The sequence below is a fragment of the Pleurodeles waltl genome, chromosome 9 (assembly GCF_031143425.1).
Source record: "Pleurodeles waltl isolate 20211129_DDA chromosome 9, aPleWal1.hap1.20221129, whole genome shotgun sequence".
NCBI lineage: Eukaryota > Metazoa > Chordata > Amphibia > Caudata > Salamandridae > Pleurodeles > Pleurodeles waltl.
Genome location: NC_090448.1, coordinates 34,159,076 through 34,179,051, shown reverse-complemented (window position 1 = coordinate 34,179,051; position 19,976 = coordinate 34,159,076). Strand labels below are relative to the sequence as shown.

Below are 19,976 nucleotides of genomic sequence, written 5' to 3'. Positions count from 1 at the left end.
TGTAAGGTGCCTTTGTCTCATGATTCATCAACCCATGAGTGAGTTGCAGTAATATTTTGAGGTGCATACATTTAGGGGTTCCCCCGTACCCACAGCTGAATAGTCATGATTGAATCTCAGACTTCTTTAGTCCATCACCAGACTATCCCTGCTCTTATCTCACACTTTTCTCTCGTTGTCATGGTTTCCCCATCTCTTCTTCCCTTTTCCCCCTTTTGTGCTTTTCTCCCTGCTGCTCTGGGTCAAAGTCTGATGAGGAAAAATACTTGGCAGTGCCTAACAATGAGTGCTGCTCGGCCCGGTCTGCAACCACCAGCTCAAATTAAGCACTGGCTGATCAGGATTTGCTGAATGGTCCATAAGTACCAGGAATACTGATGCTGCTCTCTGAGAGGGACAGGGCAACTATACTGCACCTTCTGGAAGGAAGGGGGAACTCCCCATCATGTTTGTGGGGAGTAAATAGGATGGGGGGCAGGAGCTCTTCAGAAATAACCAGACATTAACTGAAGGAGCCACAGAGGAAGAAACAACGCCCCCCGTCCTTCTGATGGTTTCTGGGGATCCTGCAGGACCGAGACGTCAAAGAGGGTCCATGATGGGTGCCTTTGTCTGGTTAACTCAGAGGGGATGTTATAGCACTGTTGAAAACAATAAAGACACTTGCAAAAAAAAAAAGGGGGGGAGGAAGAAGTAGGGAATAAGGGACCCTAAACTAAAGGAACATGGTGAAATCCGTGCATTAACAGGAGGAGGGCAATATTAATATCCTTGCATGTAGGGTGACTGAAACTATTCCAGCACTAGCAGTCCCACATTGATGAGGCAGACTAAAATACCCAGAGTTAAAGGTATTGGGAGTGATTGAGCAGGTTATTTTAAAACAAATTAACATTGCTATCGTTTTAGTAAAGGCACTCCCTTATTTGAGAAAGAAAAAAGTTGATTAACATTACCTTGAAAATACGAAGCTCGCAGGCATCAGTGGCTATGCAAGGGTCTATCCCCTGCACGAGTATTCTTCTTGGATCAAATTCTGATGCTGTGACGGTGTCTAAATGCCATGAAGATGATGGTTGTGGGGGGCGATCTACAAAATATCAGTGGCCTGGACAGTTCTGCGGGTGGAGCATTTCCAGCCACATAGGGACTGCCTTGGTGACCACATTTTCCACCCCACAAATGGTTTAAAAAAAAAGACCATTATTCTCTACAATCCCATGCAGACTTTGATACCCAAAAAATATTGCTTTGTTTACAAATTTCGACTGTATAGTCAAGTGTAAATCTACATCTTACAGTGTGTTGTGCTGGCGCGAGATAAGCCGCAGTCTAATCCAGCTGTTTCATGGGCCAAATTGAGAAAGTATATTCCAGCACTTACAGAACCTTAGATGTGTATTCAACTCCTCCATCAGCAAATATTTTAATTCTGCATCAACATCACCTACATTGATGATGGGTACCCTTGCGTCTACGCCCTTTAGGAGGGAGTCCACAAGGTGGGACGCTTTTCTCCCAACTTGACACTCAGATCTTCTAACACCGCTGGCCTGCTGCCTTACTGTTCAGTGGCTCTCTGGGAGATGACCAGTCTTGCCAGTGCTTCAACTGGACAGGTACTGCCAGGATTTTGAAGGGAAGGTACCTCCAGTTTTATGCAGGGGTCAAATACTTTTTATGGGGGTGTACCAGCACTTCTCAGTATCAAGCAGATACTTTGGCATATGTGGATGTAGGACCAGGTCGACAGGGGACGAAGAAGACCAGCTGTGCAGCACAGGAGATGAAGAGGAGTCCCTGAAGTGATGCAGGCGGTGTCCCACTTCGGCTGTCGGGGTGCAGTTGGTCAGTAGTGCAGGAAAACCATCAACAAGCCTTGGCAAATGCAGAAGAAGAAAAAGAAGTGTTGCAAGGCTGAAGAGGACCAGAAAGGCCCAGGGTACTCGACCCAAGGAGGGGAGTCCGAGGTGACCCTCAGAAGTTGGGAGAGTGAACAGAAGCAGATGCAGCCCCCACAAGGAACCCACTGGTAGCAGCCACAGGAAGTCACAGTTAGGCCCACAGCACACCTGAAGAGGAGTGCCACTTCGCTGGAGCAGCAGAGAGGAGACTGTGCTTTGCAGAAAGAAGTGTTGGGGGCTGGGGCTACACGGCGTCTGAAGATCCCTTGGAGCAGGAGCAAACAAGCCTTGGTAGCTGCAAGAGTCACAGTGCTCAGTGGTACTGTCCTGCAAGGAGAGGCACGGGCTTACCATCTCCCAAGTTGGACAGTTAGCAGCCAGGACCAAGGGGCCCACTCAAGACCACCACCTCCGATGCAGGATCCACACAGTTACGGAGAAGAGCAAATCCACACAGCCAGTGACTGACGCAGTTGGTGCCGGAGAAGCAGGGGAGTGACTTCTTCACTCCAAGGGAGATTCCTTCTTGCTTATTCACGCAAGCTAAAATCTTGCTGACATCGGAGGATGCACAGCAGGGGAAATGTTGCAGTAACTATAACGAGCCGGAAAAACAATGTTGCAAAGCAGAGTTGTCCATGGAGTTGCAGATTGTTGGTTCCTGAAGAGTCCAGCTGTGGTTCCAGTGGCCAGAAGATGAAGTAAACGATGCAGGAGTCCTGGTGGAATCTTGCACACCGAATCTGAGGACCCACCCAAGAGGGAGACCCTGAATGGCCCTAAAAGGGGGTTTGGTAACCTGCAAGGTGACCATGTATCTGGAGGGGGCTGTGATGTCACCTGGCTGACTAGGCCACTCAGATTCTCCCAGGGGCCTCTGCACATCTTAGATTCAGGATGGGAGAATCAAGCAGCCACCTGAAGGAGCTCTGGGCACCACCTCTGCAGTGGTGATGGACAGGGGAGTGGTCACTCCCCTTTCCTTTGTCCAGTTTCACACGAGAGCAGGGACCCGGGTCACTGGACTGGTGCAAAACGATTTATACCAGGAGGGCACCAATTGTGCCCTTTCAACCATATCAGTGGCTTGGAAGGCTGCCCCTCCCAAGCCATGTAACATCTAGGAAATCTTTTGTTCTGCCTTCCCCTGCTGGAGCTGGTCAAGCAGCAGGAGGGCAGAAACCTGCTGTGGGGTGGCAGCAGCGTGGGCTGCCTGGAAAACCCAGGAAGACTGGTAGGTACAATGCTGGGGGTCCTTTAAGGAGCCCCCAGATTACATGGCATCATACAACCAATGCTGGCAACAGCATTGGGGTATGATTACGACATGTTTGATACCAAACATGCCCAGGTTCGGAGTTACCTTTATGTAGCTAGTGACCTGTGTTAAGTACACAGAGTAAAATGGCTTTCCCGCACTTACGAAGTCCAGTGCAATGGAACTGGAGTTCGTAGGGGCATCTCTTCTCATGCAGGGGTCCCCTCACACACAGGGGCCTGCACCCTGCCATACCGGTGACCTACAGTAACCTGGTGCAGTGACCTCTGGTGAAAGGGTGCATGCACCTTTTCATACAGGCTGCAATGGCAGGCCTGCAGACACATTTTGCATGGGCTCCCACAGGTGGCACAATACGTTCTGCAGCCCATGGGGAATCCCTGGTGCCCCAATGCCCTGGGTAGTACCATATACTAGGGATTTATGAGGTAGCACCAGTATGACAATTGTGGGATGTGGAAAGTCCTAGCCACCCAAATTTAGAAGGGGAGAGCACAATCCCAGGATCCCAGTGAAAAGAGTCCAAGCATACTGATAGCAGGCAAAAAGTGGGGGTAACCAAGGCAAGAAGAGGGTCCTTTCCTACACATGCTTCTTTCCGGATGGCAATTTCCGTGCAACAATTTAGTTAAAGAGCAGCACCGAACACGACATTTAGCTAACATTGCTTGCTTTCAAAAACTAAGATTCACTGTTAAAAATTGCAACATTTATTACTAGACAGAACAGTACAAGCATCACAGGGAGGGAAAACAGTAGCGTTCAACTGTGCACCTTTAACAGGATATCTAATAAACAATGTTTGCAAAGCATTTTAATAAAATCAGCATAACATTTAAAAACTGTGCTTCTGGAAAAATACTAAAACTTCGGCTGTTTCATTAATGCTAATGCATGAAGAATAAAACATTTCTAATAATTTCAAACCATTAGTTTTGTAGTACAATAATATTATTCATGTTTTGTTAGCTCATGTAGTTATATTTAATCAAAATACTTTTTGACAAACATCTATTAACTTCACATTTAACTCGAGGTGGCTGACACAATGGCAATCACATTTTAAAGTTGCACATTTTATTTTTCTAACACACTTTGTCTATTTAGGCCTTATAATTTCTAACAACACATATTACCCATTTCATTTTAGTTACTCGTCTTTATTAATAATGTGTGCTCTCTAAAATAATCCCCTAACCAGGCTGTTCCGCCACAGGCCGTGCGCCATGCCCCGCAGTAGAATCTTCTATCACCTGTTAAAGGTGAATCTCCAGTATGTCCCATTCCACAATGAGACCTTCCAGGCCCGTCCCCTCATATAGGAATCCATGTCGTAGTCCACATTTGGCTCGCACTCAGGAGGTGAATTCCCTCATTCTTTGCCCCTTGGCTGGTATTCGGCTAGTTATCCATTTTAATGCTATATATTTCTTAGCCACTATCAGTCTCAACTCTGTTACCCAATGTGTTTGGGCGGATCACAGAGCCCAACAGACATAATTACACCATTGGCTGTAGTGCAATTCCAGTTAGGTCACCCAGCATGGTAACCATCTCTCAACAAAAATCCTGTACTCTGAAGCAAGTCTACCACGTGTTGACAAGTCCCCACTGACATTCTGCATTAAGGACAATGCTCTCATTTGGATGGATCCAGTTTGGATAGCCACAGTGGAGCGACAATGTATGCACACATTTACAATGTATTAGTTTCAATCTTGCATTACAAGTGACTTGTCTACAGTTACTAAGGATACTCACCCACTTGCTTTCCCCCACATCCGTTTCCCATTGTAGTTCAAGATTCGCTAGACAGGCGGCAGTACGTGGAATCCGCAACATTTACAACTGTAAAATCAATTTGACACTTCCATGCATGTTGGGCAGCATCTGGTTCAACATGTGTGATTCTAGTTCCTGCAGGAAGCCCAGCTAGGCCTTCCATATTGCCGCTACCAAGCCAGTGTTTGCCAGAAAACAGATGCTGGCCACACCTCACATATCACAAAAAGCTGCATACCCAATCATTCTGCCATCCTTGTACAAATCTCCCAAACAATGAAGGATATCACACCCACCTGTATGTCTTAAAGCGGACATTACAAGGCATATTCCTGTGTTCCATGGGACCAACTGCAGTAAGTGTATATACATATTTTCACATTCATCCCCTCTCCTCTGTCTACACCCAGATATCGAGTACTGTCTGGATTTGTAAGGGCATGGCAGTTGTTTTCTTCCAGTGAACAAAGGGTAACACCAGCAATTTCAGAGGATGAGCTAAGCGTCTCAAAATCCAAACTACCAGATCCGTATCACCCTCCTCAAACCATGGGACCACATTCTGGAGCTGGGCTGCACAATAATATACTCTGAAATTCGGTGGCTGCATCCCCCTGCCATCCCAAGGAAGCTTTAAGACATCCAGGCTAATCCTAACCCTCCCATAGCCCCAGTACAGTAGTCTAAGCAGTTCATCCAGTGTGCGAAACCATGCATCCAGTATCTGCATATGCTGCAATACATACAGAACCCTGGGTAATACTATCTTTTTACTGATAGCTATGTGTCTCATCAAGAACATTGGAAATCACAGCCATCTGTGCACACTATGCTCTAAGCCAGTCAGCAGTGCCCCCACATTAGAATCATTTGTTTCTGTCATACTGGAGCTCAGACATATACTTAGATACTTATCCAGAGTTGTCTGGACCCCTAGGTTAGGTAAGACCTCTCCTAGTACCTGATACACATTGGTAGGGTAGAACACTGACTTGTTAGCGTTTAATCGGAAAGCCTAAAGTCTCTCCGCTTCACTGGCCTTGCTTTCCACTGCGGGCCGCAAGACATCTGGGTTCCTAAGAGTTAGCAATACGTCATTGCCATACAACAAAATTATCTCACTTCTGTCTCCTACTAGTATACCATCTCCCCGGTGTCTAGCATGCATCACCTGTAGTAGTGGCACTATTACCAGAGCAAAGATCAATGGGTCAGGAGGTCATCCCCAACGCGTTCTTCTCTCCACTGCCCAACTCACTGATAAACTGCAGCCAACCTTCACTTTCGCTCTGCTGCACGTGTACAATCGCTCCATCAGTTTTAGGTACTTCTCCCCCACTCCTCTCCCCCCGCCCCCTCCCCCTCCCCCACCATAGCACTGTAGTGCACGTCTCATGAATGTCCAGTCAACTGTATCAAATGCCTTATGAGCATCTAAGTTAGCAATGGCACACTGTTAGCCATCCCTCACGACCTATTGTAGAATGATAAACACCTTCCGGATGTTAGTGGAGGTTGTACGACTCCAACAAACCCAGCCTGGTCCAAGTGCACAAGCACTTCCACCACTTTCGTTAATTGCCCAGCCAAGATCTTCCCCAGAATCTTTGCATTGACATTGATCAGTGACAGCAGTTTGTATAGTTCACAATCTGTGGGTTTCCTCCCTGTTTTTGGGAAACCTACAATAATAGAGTCATTCAACGAGGCCGGGTAGATCCTGGACTTGACTGGTTCCTATACATGGCCAACAGAGGGGCACTCAGTAGATCAGCGTATGTTTGACAAAATACTACTGGTAGCCCAGGTGCCTTCTGTAGGAGGCTGGACTGGCTTGTAGTGAGTACCAAGGGGTACTTACACCTTGCACCAGGCCCAGTTATCCCTTATTAGTGTATAGGGTGTCTAGCAGTTTAGGCTGATAGATAATGGTAGCTTAGCAGAGCAGCTTAGGCTGAACTAGGAGACGAGTGAAGCTCCTACAGTACCACTAGTGTCATATGCACAATATCATAAGAAAACACAATACACAGAAATACTAAAAATAAAGGTACTTTATTTTTATGACAATATGCCAAAAGTATCTCAGTGAGTACCCTCAGTATGAGGATAGCAAATATACACAAGATATATGTACACAATACCAAAATATGCAGTAATAGTATTAGAAAACAGTGCAAACAATGTATAGTTACAATAGGATGCAATGGGGACACATAGGGATAGGGGCAACACAAACCATATACTCCAACAGTGGAATGCGAACCACGAATGGACCCCAAACCTATGTGACCTTGTAGAGGGTCGCTGGGACTGTAAGAAAACAGTTGGGGTTAGAAAGATAGCCCACCCCAAGACCCTGAAAAGTGAGTGCAAAGTGCACTAAAGTTCCCCAAAGGACATAGAAGTCGTGATAGGGGAATTCTGCAGGAAAGACACAAATCAGCAATGCAACAACGATGGATTTCCAAACTAGGGTACCTGTGGAACAAGGGGACCAAGTCCAAAAGTCACAAGCAAGTCGGAGATGGGCAGATGCCCAGGAAATGCCAGCTGTGGGTGCAAAGAAGCTGCTACTGGACAGTAGAAGCTGAAGATTCTGCAGGAACGACAAGGGCTAGGAACTTCCCCTTTGGAGGACGGATCCCTCACGCCGTGGAGAGTCGTGCAGAAGTGTTTTCCTGAAGAAAGACCGCCAACAAGCCTTGCTAGCTGCAAATTGTGCGGTTAGGGTTTTTGGATGCTGCTGTGGCCCAGGAGGGACCAGGATGTCGCCAATTGCGTCTGGGGACAGGGGGCGTCGAGCAAGACAAGGAGCCCTCTCAGAAGCAGGCAGCACCCGCAGAAGTGCCGGAACAGGCAATACGAAGTGGAGTGAAACGGTGCTCACCCGAAGTCGCACAAAGGAGTCCCACGTCGCCGGAGGACAACTTAGGAGGTCGTGCAATGCAGGTTGGAGTGCCGTGGACCCAGGCTGGACTGTGCACAAAGGATTTCCGCCGGAAGTGCACGGAGGCCGGAGTAGCTGCAAAAGTCGCAGTTCCCAGCAATGCAGTCTTGCGTGGGGAGGCAAGGACTTACCTCCACCAAACTTGGACTGAAGAGTCACTGGACTGTGGGAGTCACTTGGACAGAGTTGCTGGATTCAAGGGACCTCGCTCGTCGTGCTGAGAGGAGACCCAGGGTACCGGTGATGCAGTTCTTTGGTGCCTGCGGTTGCAGGGGGACGATTCCGTCGACCCACGGGAGATTTCTTCGGAGCTTCTAGTGCAGAGAGGAGGCAGACTACCCCCACAGCATGCACCACCAGGAAAGCAGTCGAGAAGGCGGCAGGATCAGCGTTACAGAGTTGCAGTAGTCGTCTTCGCTACTTTGTTGCAGGCTTCCAGCGCGGTCAGCAGTCGATTCCTTGGCAGAAGGTGAAGAGAGAGATGCAGAGGAACTCGGATGAGCTCTTGCATTTGTTATCTAAGGAAATCCCCAAAGCAGAGACCCTAAATAGCCAGAAAAGAGGGTTTGGCTACTTAGGAGAGAAGATAGGCTAGCAACACCTGAAGGAGCCTATCAGAAGGAGTCTCTGACGTCACCTGCTGGCCCTGGCCACTCAGAGCAGTCCAGTGTGCCAGCAGCACCTCTGTTTCCAAGATGGCAGAGGTCTGGAGCACACTGGAGGAGCTCTGGGAACCTCCCAGGGGAGGTGCAGGTTAGGGGAGTGGTCACTCTCCTTTCCTTTGTCCAGTTTCGCGCCAGAGCAGGGCGGAGGGGTCCCTGAACCGGTGTAGACTGGCTTATGCAGAAATGGGCACCATGTGTGCCCATGAAAGCATTTCCAGAGGCTGGGGGAGGCTACTCCTCCCCTGCCTTCACACCATTTTCCAAAGGGAGAGGGTGTAACACCCTCTCTCAGAGGAAGTCCTTTGTTCTGCCATCCTGGGCCAAGCCTGGCTGGACCCCAGGAGGGCAGAAACCTGTCTGAGGGGTTGGCAGCAGCAGCAGCTGCAGTGAAACCCTGGGAAAGGCAGTTTGGCAGTACCCAGGTCTGAGCTACAGACCTGTTGGATCATGGGATTGTGCCAACTATGCCAGGATGGCATAGAGGGGGCAATTCCATGATCATAGACATGTTACATGGCCATATTCGGAGTTACCATTGTGAAGCTACATATAGGTAGTGACCTATATGTAGTGCACGCGTGTAATGGTGTCCCCGCACTCACAAAGTCCGGGGAATTGGCCCTGAACAATGTGGGGGCACCTTGGCTAGTGCCAGGGTGCCCACACACTAAGTAACTTAGCACCCATCCTTTACCAGGTAAAGGTTAGACATATAGGTGACTTATAAGTTACTTAAGTGTAGTGTAAAATGGCTGTGAAATAACGTGGACGTTATTTCATTCAGGCTGCAGTGGCAGGCCTCTGTAAGAATTGTCAGAGCTCCCTATGGGTGGCAAAAGAAATGCTGCAGCCCATAGGGACCTCCTGGAACCCCAATACCCTGGGTACCTCAGTACCATATACTAGGGAATTATAAGGGTGTTCCAGTAAGCCAATGTAAATTGGTAAAATTGGTCACTAGCCTGTCAGTGACAATTTGAAAGAAATGAGAGAGCATAACCACGGAGGTTCTGGTTAGCAGAGCCTCAGTGAGACAGTTAGTCATAACACAGGTAACACATTCAGGCACACTTATGAGCACCGGGGCCCTGGCTGGCAGGGTCCCAGTGACACATACAACTAAAACAACATATATACAGTGAAAAATGGGGGTAACATGCCAGGCAAGATGGTATTTTCCTACACCTTCCCAGTGCTCAGGTTTTTGATTGCCCATTTAAAGCCAGTCTCATTTATCGTGTTCAATAGAGCCCGCATTTCCGCATCAACTCTGGGTAATTGAACCCCGTCCAACACTGCCGCAATGCTCACCTCATCGCTCTGCACCGGTTTCGCATAAAGTGGCAAGTAAAAGTCCCAAAATCTCCATACAACATCTCCCTGTGCCGTGAGAACCTCCTTTTTCACACACATAAGTGAAACTGTATTTCTGCCCTTCTCCCGGACAGCCAAGCTAAAAACATTGTTTGTGTTGCGTTTCAGAATATGTTCTGTAATCATGTTTCCCTTCCCTCTTCTAATTCCTCCTGAAGGTGCCAACACGTTTCCCAAATCTCCATAGCGTGTGTGGCCCCACCTATCTCCGCTATGCTCATCTCCAGTTACACAATTGTGGTCCCTAGGAATTTTCGCACCCCATATGTCATGCTCATACATTTACAGCATACAGTCACATTGAACGCTTCCCATACTATGCCAGCTGAGTCAACCGCCCAGTCTTAACAGCAAAATATTCCCTTACTTCCTCCCTTATGTCTTCTCTGAACACCTGGTCACGTAATGCTCAGAGTTGGAAACACCACTGTGAAACATTTGTCTCATAAGCCTGTCCTATGAGTTCTACTGCAAGCGGAGCATGATCTGACAAGGTGCAGTCCAAATATTGGACCACCCCATAGTCCACCACCTGCTACGGATGTGCAAATGTATAAATCTGTTCTAGAAAATGTTGCGTGGGGTGATTAGGAAGATGGCCCCTCACCTGGCCATGTTGAGTTTGCCAGAGTTTCACCAAGTTCAAGGAGTCCATGCCCTATATCAGCACCCTGGACCACCTGCATATTGGTAGTCCTTGAGTTAGTGTCTTGTCAAAGGACACAATGTCAGTGTCCCATCCATGTAACATCATAATGTGTCCATGGCATTAGCAAGCGTACTATCCCTTCAAAGTAGTCTGGGGTATCCTTATTAGATGCATAAGTGTTCAATAGAACTGTGGGTTTCCCTTACATATCAGCCATCAACATCTCTAAATGACATGTCCATCTTGAAGGGAACACTGGCATCCACCTATATCAGGACCCCATTTGCAGAAGCTCTGAAGCCAGCGTACCATAGTGTGCCCCCCCCCATTTGGCCTGGAGTTTCTTATGTTCCTTAGGTAGCAAATGTGTTTCTTGTAGCATTAGAATGCCTGACTGTTGCTGTGTGGCATAAGCTCATATTCTGTGGCGCTTGACGAGGTTATGGATCACCTGAATGACCCAGGATAATGTATCACACCATCTGTGTTGTACACCCCCATATCCCAGGTCCCTGCATATGTTGTCGACATTTATACGCACTGAATGTTTTAACTCTTTTACTAATTAACAATAACTGTGTTTCATCCCCTCCTGTGTAGCCAACCTCAACCTGGGCTCCACAAATGACAGAATCTGTCAGCCCATTCCTCAACAACATACTTTTAACAACACTCCTCCCAGTGCCAGTGGCTCCCAATAAGTGGCACTACTAAGACTGATGCCACTAACACTTACACACAGGAGAATTAGTAAAACATAAGTGTGTTTAAGCATCTCATGCCAAGTCCAATGCTTGAAAGATTCTCAGTCCTTCTGATAATCATCCCCCTTAACCCCTTCAGTTTGCTTATGTCATTGTTTCTTCCCCCATCAAAGAATCCCTGATTTTATACAGATGTTTGAGTACCCCCTTCGTAAGGTCCGCTCAGTGACTTTCCACAAACTGCACGACATCCTCCGCATGGTCAAAAAAATGTCACTTCTCCTGTAAATCCACCCAGAGACATGCTGGAGGCAACATCACATAAGCCTATCCATGGTTTCTCAGTTTTTTCTTCACCTCCACAAGGTTCCCTTTTCTTTTGTCATGATACCATAGTCAGAATAGGATATCGTATTGCCACTGTACTCCACAGTTCCTTGCTGATGATCTGCCATTAAGATACTCAGTTTGTCTTTATACCTCAACATTTTGGCCATGATCATTCTCGGTGGCACCCCTGGATGTGGCGTCTTGCCAGATATCCTGTGGGCCCAGTCAACCTGCACCCCTTCCGACCACGCCAAGTGCAACAGAACAGTAGGCAGCAAAGTCTCCAAGAACTGTTCCATTGGCATGGACTCTGTCCCATCCGGTATGCAAACATTATTACACCATGATCTGTCTTCCAGATCTGCCAGTTTGGAATCTTGGTCCACTATTTGTCAAGAATGTTCCCCAGAGTCCCTTCAGTATCATTCGCCCTGTGCCCAGCTCCCCTACCCGATCTCCCATTTTGTCCATGTCCTGGCGGATCAGCACCACTGTAATCGCCACTCCGTCAATCTTCTCTGTTATCGCCCTGTTGCCCTCTAGAATCAGCTGTTTCAATTCTAGGGTGGAGGGATGCTCTATATCCTCGGCCTGGCCGCATGAATAGATGCCAAACGTGCCGCATTTGCAATCCATTCCTCAATCACGTGATGTTTAGTGCAGCCCTCAGACTGCTCTTGGGCGTCATTCGTAGCAGGTGTGTGCACCCCTTCGGGCCACAAGGTGTGCTCTCAATGGCATCTCAAAGAGTGGCCCCACTCAGAGCTCCACACAATAGTGCCCCACCCCATTACCATTTTTTGATCCAGCGCACCTGCTCCAACAAAAATGCTTGTCACACTGCATGGAGACCCGCCTTAGGCCCCTCTACCATCAGGGGGCTTCAACTCCACTTACAAGATGGGACCTGTACAGTTTGTTCTCCAGGTGCCCTGGTTCGCATCAGTCTCACTGCGATTCAACTGGTGAAGAGGAGGCGGTTGCACCTTTCCCAGGGGCCCACAATGCTCCTCACACTGTCCTGTCACTGCCTATAACACTCATGGGGGTCCACTACAGCCTCCACCCTGTCCCAGAGCTGTACGGCGTTTAAAAAAAAAAGTTGGGCCCTAACGGCTCACCACTTCAACACTTGGCCCTATCCAGTGCTGCTGGCGCTCATCCGGTACGATTACCGGAGAGGCCCAGCCTAGCTCCACCACCTTCCTGACTCTGCCGGGTAAGCGCAGTGCCAATGACTCCTCTGTGTTCGCTGTCTCTCCGCTCACCACATGCCAGCTCTGATCTCCATCTTGTGGCCTCACACTGCACGCTCCAGCCACGTTTCATACCCCACGCCCAGGGCAGCCTCACAATCCACACAACTGGCATTGGTTGGAGGGGTGTAATGAGGTTTGTGTTTTGACCACTGGCTCCACGTTGCACTTATCCTAGCAGCACATCGTCACATTAATGACCACCAGCTTAATTTTGCCTATTGACTATTTTAGCATTAGCCACTGCCACCTTAAAAGCTGCAAGTAGTTATCCACGTTGTACAATGTGCTCATGTTTTTATTCTGCTTGTTTTCGTGTTCTTTCCCACCAAGGGCTTAGGCTGATAAGAATGTACTAGGACGGCAGGGAACGTTTATGTTTTGAAGGGGCACCTTGGGATTTTGGCCAAGTCCCGACGTGGTCTTTTCAAAGCTGGCCTAAAGTAATCAGCATTTTTTTAATAATAAACTTATGAGGAGGGAGTTTCTAGAATTTTCTTCTTTTGTTTGTTCAAAGTATAGGAGGCCGAGACCAGATGGACCGGTGTGAGTGATTCAGATCTCAAACATGCTTAGGATGCTGAGGTGTGTCATCGTTCCAGCGAGGACTGATAGATAGATAGGTCTATCTATCTATCTCATCGATTCTGGTGATATGCTGCTGATAAGAGGGAGATGAAGCAGATGTGTCCTTGCCTCATGGTGATGCATATTTTTTAATTATTTGCTTTGCATTATAATATAGATACATATATTTGCTGTGTATATTGCAGTGGAGAATCATTTGTACATGTTTTCATTTCATTGGTGTGACCATTTTTAAACGTGTACTTTCAGCATGCTGACCTTCCTTTACGAACCTTGCAAAGCGAACTAATAAATGTTGTCTTTAGACTAAGAAGTGCAGTCCAGAGATTTTTGTCAGTGCATGAGTGTTTCAGCTCAGTCATCAGTGAAGCAAAACAAGGGGCCATTCCCACCCACATTCTCCTCCACTGTCAAAGCATCCGATCTGGGATGGAGTGGGGAGGGTTAGAAGGTGCGCCCTATCAGGTAGCCATCTTGGCTCCTATCCCAATACTCTTTCATTCCAACAATGGCTTCACTGCCAGTCTCCTCTGTAGCTCTGCGCCAAGTGACCTGCTGGAGGTTAGGCATGACTGAGGGGAAGAAATCACTGGCCCTTGCAGCCATTCAGAGCTACATGTCAGACTACTTAGCCCAGCCAAAAACCACCTGCAACAGCAGACAGAGAATGTTTACATTATGTTCATACATAGACCTCTTAATACCAACACGCTAGCACTATGGCTCCCAGATTCAAAGTATAGGAAGGGTCACTCTCCAGCACAGAAGCAGTGACATACAAAACCTGTATGCCTTAACTGTTTATGATTGTTACTAGCAATTAATTACTAAGAATTGTTGTGGCCTTGGCATCAAACACGGTCCACAATGCATTCATTTTTATTTATTTTTTGTAAACAACTTTTAACAGTCTGGCACAGCATTATAGTAAAGGTGTCCAACAGAGGTCAAGGAGGGCCTGATTCAAGCCAGATTAAGATGTCCATTTAGGAATTATTGGAAGCATTTTATAGAGTAAGTGGTAATGCTGAAACTCTGCCATGGATCCGGCCCTCGTGGACCTCAAATACAGTGTTCACCAGTGTTGCCTCATTGTTACTTTGGAATGCTACAGTGTAATGAACAGGCGATGGGCTGGGGAGAGGCCCATACAGCAATCTCAAAGCTCAACATTTTTAGATTGTGCTTAGTAAACACCTTCCTGAACAGCTCCATCTTAAGGAGGTTTGGTCCAAAGAAAAGGACTATGATGCTGCCAAAGTCTGGATTGGTACCCTGTGCATTAGCCACTTAGGACCTTTTTGATGTGTCATTTAATATGGGGCTGACTGAAGATCTCTTGTTGGGATGCGTGGGGTAGGAGGCATCTGAATGATGATGTCTGGCTAGGGTGCGTCAGGTAGTAGACGCCTGACTGAAGATCCCTGGCCAGGGTTTTGTCAGGTAGTAGGTGTCTGACTGAAGATCCCTGGCTGGGGATTGTCAGGTAGTAGGTGTTTGACTGAAGATCTGTCTGAGGTGTGTCAGGTAGTAGGAGGCCGAGTGAACATCTTTGGCGGGGGGGTGTCAGGTAGTAGGTGTCTGACTGAAGATCTCTGGCTGAAGACTGAAGAGGTCTGGCTACAGAGTATTTGCCACGAAAGGTAGTATGAACTGTGCATAAATGAGCAGAATGGGTTTAACACCCGTTTCATGCATGTGGACTCATTTACAATAGCATCAGAATATTTTAACAAAGAGACAAGGAGCAAATCAGTAAATAGACATAATTGCGAAACAAAGAGAGGATTTAGAAAGATAATGTGTTTATTGTTTCATATGTAAATTACACTGAGTTTATTAGCGCCAAACGAGTTTTGTAGCACCTCGTATCTGGTCAGTTAGGAGAATAACTGGCCTGTTATGGCATAGACTCCACAGTGCTACATGTTCCTTAGTTCAGCGCCAGAAGACTTCTATGAGTTATACAACAGAATCACAGTCTCTTATAAGGCAAAAGGGTCAGAGGTAGAGGCTACAGATGATGTAATTTTTAAAGAAATTAAAGTCTACGTACCTGAGTGGTTCATGCATAATGCATTTAGCAGTAGGCTTAGACTTAAGGCCCAGCTGGCACATACATGTATCATGTAACTAACAAGCCACTTAACCCAGGTTATTTTATCCTATGCACACCTGGTGCAGCAAATGCAAAGTAACCAGGCACGAGCCAGTGCTGTGTACTGTTCAACATGGTCAACAGTCGAAGAAAAATAGAAGTGTTTTCTCTTCTGGGATGAAATACACAGTGATATTACAAAGAATAAGTTCCCCAGTAGGTTTGGTTGAATAGTGCATTTCATTGAGACTTCAACCTCCTGGTGAAGTTTTTAAAAACATCAGTTATGGTTGGTGTCGGAAGGGTACCTTTGAAGTTAAGGCAACACAATTGATTAAAAACATTTTTTTTTTCATTTCCCCAGTTATTTCCATCATTCAATACAGCAGGGTTTCCATTGTTTTCTTATTATTGTACTGATTCTTTCTTTAAAACGAAGAACGGCTTCCTGGGAAATCACATATTTGGCACGAGCCAGTTAAGGCCTTTCATGGCAACTTCAAAACCTAAGAAACAGGCCTGAAAACAAACAAAAAATAAAAATTGATTAGGGTGTATATGAATAAGATGATACACTGAAGATATAAAACACAACACTCTACTACTCTCCTTTGATAGCTGTGTTTTCTGAAGACTATCAAAGTTGCAGAAGTAAAAAAAGAATAGAAAAATAAAGGAAGCATCAAGACGCGAGTCTGAATGAGAAATGAAATTTTGGGAACAATCAAAACTAATCGACGGCCTGGACTTTTCACTGCAACACATAAACCTTTTGATGCTCTGGAACTTGTTGTCGTGGGTCCATTTTAGTTTGCCTGGGTACAGGAGTTTAGCTTAGCTTTGGCTTGCAGGCCTGTGTCCTTATACCTAGATAACATGCTCGTTTTTTATTATTCAATTGTATTCATTTTAGCACTGCCTGCATTTTATACAAAATGTTTTTATTTCATAATCAGTTGTCTTTCCGTGAAAGCGTCATTATCAGTAATATACGCATTAGATTGTCATCATGTTCTTTGCTTTAGGTTGGATAAGAACAGAGAGTGAACATGTCAGGCATTTGTTAGGATACTGCTTATACAAGTTTGTGCTCACAATCTAATGTTTAGGTACATACCCACATCAGGATGTCTGCACGACCAATAACAAGTGCCCTAAAAAAAAAAAAATACCCTGGAGACCAAGGCCATTAAAGGGGGATCCACCCAGAATATTCCATCCATATTGCACGTCACTTTGCAGCAGACCTCGGCCTTTGTGTTTCTACGGAGCCTGACTGGAGGCCGACCTTGTCCTAAAGTAACAGGGATTGGGCTGCTTGTCATGGACATGCCAAGGGCGGATTAGGGTTAGCACGCCTTGCTCTCTTTAGGGTAGAAATTATGCTTTAGTGAGGAATTTGCATATTTATGTTTATAGCAAATATGCTGGGGTTGTTTATATTTACATCATTCGTTTTCACAATCCTGATTTTGTTATTCATCATTACCCTAATCATTGCAGCTCATGCATTTTTCTGCAGAATAGTCTTTTCAATAAATGCATTGAAAACTATCCTGCATCATCTTTCTTGCCTGTGTGTGCGTAAGAGACGTACTGCTAACGAGAGAAAACAGTAAGACATCCCTGAGAGATTTTCAAAGTCAATGCTCTAGGCTTCCAGAAATCGCCTTTACTATTTGTATGGTAGCCAGAAGGATTGGGACGACAGTTTCCAGCTGGTGTAGGAGTGACTGTCGCCTACAAGCAGAGGTGCCGCCACCCCTAATCCAGCAGTCTCGTAGAGATACTAAAGTCTTTACACTGGTTTGTCTATCATAATCTGATCACTGCTCTATTACTGGTGTGCATGTCATAATCCAAACAAGACTCCATAACTGATGTGTATGTATTGGGGGTGGGGCAGGTCTCCTGTGGCTCTTGTGTACATTGCCCCTCACCTACTTCTGGGACTCTTGCATTTCTCATTCCTTCCCAATTTAAACACTCATCTGCCTTCTATTCAGGCTCTATTGTGCCTATCCATCCATTCCTGTGCCTTCTGTACCCAGTGGCGATGCCACCAGGGCAATGAGCCCCCGCATAGAGCCCCTCATCCTCCTGCCATTCGCTGTGCCTCACAGCCTCTCCCAGAAACTCACACCCTCAATACTGTCACATGCTTCCCCCCCTCCCCCCCCCCACCACAGAATGTGATGAAGGGGGCCCTGACTGCCCCATAAATCGCAAATATTCATTGACCTTGGGCTGAATAGGATCCCCTCGATATACCATGCGTGCTCTAGGTATTTGGCTACTGCAAACACTATCACAGCCTTTGTTTCGTATTTGAGGTTTCTCAAGGCCTCCCAATAATGCCCAACGCTCAAAAGCTTAGACCGCAATTATCCATTTTCTGCGTGGCAGTGCATACTGGGGACAGAAAAATAAAATTAACTTCTGTTTCTTTGTCTAAGGGGCAAAAGTGGCAGAACATTGAGGAATCTTGCTTATCCCATTTGGACATTACCGGTCTTAGAGGTAAGGACCTGTGTCTAATTGGAGATACAGCCGTTTAGCAGTGGGTGGGTAGATTTCATCCATAACGTTCTCGTAAGCTGGAGAGCATTTAACATTTAGGAATTGACCTGTAAGATTCCTATTATCATATTTCAGCCAGATCTGTTCCAGGGCGTAGTTCCAATAAGCCCCATTTCAATTTCTGCCTCGCTCCCTTAGCGGCCACAGCTGGCGAGTTCCAAAGGTCAATCATTTTCAACTTCTCGCAGTGCATCTTGACATTTTTCAACCATGGCGTAACCACCCGTGAGTCACAGGAGATCAGATCACTGAGGGAGTCCCTAAATGGTGCTAGTTTCTCATGTGACCACAGCCTTACTCAGTACAACAGGTGTTTTATAGCCACCAACAAATTAATAGGGTTGAATGCTAGATCCAACCTCAGTGGGACTAGAGGCGTGCCCTTGCCTATCTTAAATAAGCCCCTTATGAAACTGTTCTCAGCTACTAAAAGGGCAGGTGTCTGCGAAACCCCACATTCCGGCCCCACAATTAGCTACCGGTAAAGCCACAGCTTTATAGACCTGGAGGGCCAGAGACACTGCCCACCCACTACCTTCTGTTTCCTACTAAATCGGGTAGGCTCTTTGCTTAAGTAGGTTTCTACTCTTTTCTATTTGGTAGGACCAGGTCACTGTGTTGGCCAGCCGGACCCCCAAATAGTCAATCCCCCCCCACCCCTGCCCCAACACCCAACCTCCCACTTTTGGCAGCAAGTCCAGAGGGATGAGAAAAACAAGGTGGAGTCACCCCTCCAGCCAGGTCCACCCCTAAGGTGACCAGAGCTAAAGTGACCCCCCCCCCTCCTTGAGAAATCCTCTATCTTGCTTTAGAGGAGTAGGACCAATGGCGATAGGGATGTGCCCACCTCCCCAGAAGGAGTGGGCACGAGGAGGGTGTAGCCACCCTCAGGGACAGTAGCCATTGTTTAGAATTTAGGGGGCAAACCTGACCCCAGATCATCAGATTCCTGACTACCTCACAAGAAGGACTGCTGAGCTAAAAACCCTGCAAGAAGAGGACGCGACAAATGACTTGGCCCCAGCCCTACCGGCCTGTCTCCTGTTTCAAAGACCCTGCAACCCAAAAGCGATGCGTTCTACAGGACCAGCGACCCCTGTAAAGCCTCCAGGGGACTGCCTGCATCACCGAGGACCAAGAACTCCTGTGGGCAGCAGCTCTGCCCAACCAGAAGCAAGAGTCCCCACTACTCTGCACCCGACGCCCCGGGGCCATATCCAGAGGAACCAACTATCCAGAGAGGACACCTAGGCGGCTACGATGATGTGTCCACCCTGGGCTGACCTCTCTGCACCTCCACAACACCTGGAGAGGGAATCCCGAGGACCCCCCTGACCGCGACTGCCCGGGACAAAGATATCCGACACCTGGAGAAGCACTGCATCCCGCAGCCCCCAGGCCTGTGAGAAACTGACCACTGGTGCAGCAATGACCAGCAGGCGGCCCTCACCCTTGCCCAAACAGTGGCTTGCCCGAGAGGCCCCCATGTGCCCTGCCTGCAGCCCCTAAGTGACCCCTGGGTCCCTCCATAGAGTTCTATTGAGAACCAGACACCCTGTTTGCACACTGCACCCGGCCGCCCCTGTGCCGCTGAGGGTGTGGTTTTTGTGCCTACTTTGGGCACCTCCAGTACTCCTCCAAACCCCCCTGGTCTGCCCTCAGACAACGCAGGTACTTACCTGCAAGCAGACTGGAACCGGAGTACCCCCGGTCTCCATAGGAGCCCACCTTATTTTGGCTCCTGTTTGACCTCTGCACCTGACTGGCACAGTTTTGCTGGTGCTGGGTGTTTGGGGTTGCCGTGAACCCCCAACGGC

The 19,976-nt window shown here is 47.4% G+C and overlaps 1 protein-coding gene across 1 annotated transcript in view; it reads right to left on the bottom strand.

Annotated features, from left to right (window-relative positions):
* Window positions 1-15,269: 15,269 nt before the first annotated feature.
* Window positions 15,270-19,976, bottom strand: part of SLC25A20 (solute carrier family 25 member 20) — a 61,152-nt gene continuing 56,445 nt past the window's right edge. Inside the window, exon 9 of the mRNA XM_069206210.1 lies at window positions 15,270-16,098. Coding sequence (XP_069062311.1) covers window positions 16,036-16,098 — 63 coding nt within the window. The 3' untranslated portion in view covers window positions 15,270-16,035. The remainder of the gene's footprint in view (window positions 16,099-19,976) is intronic.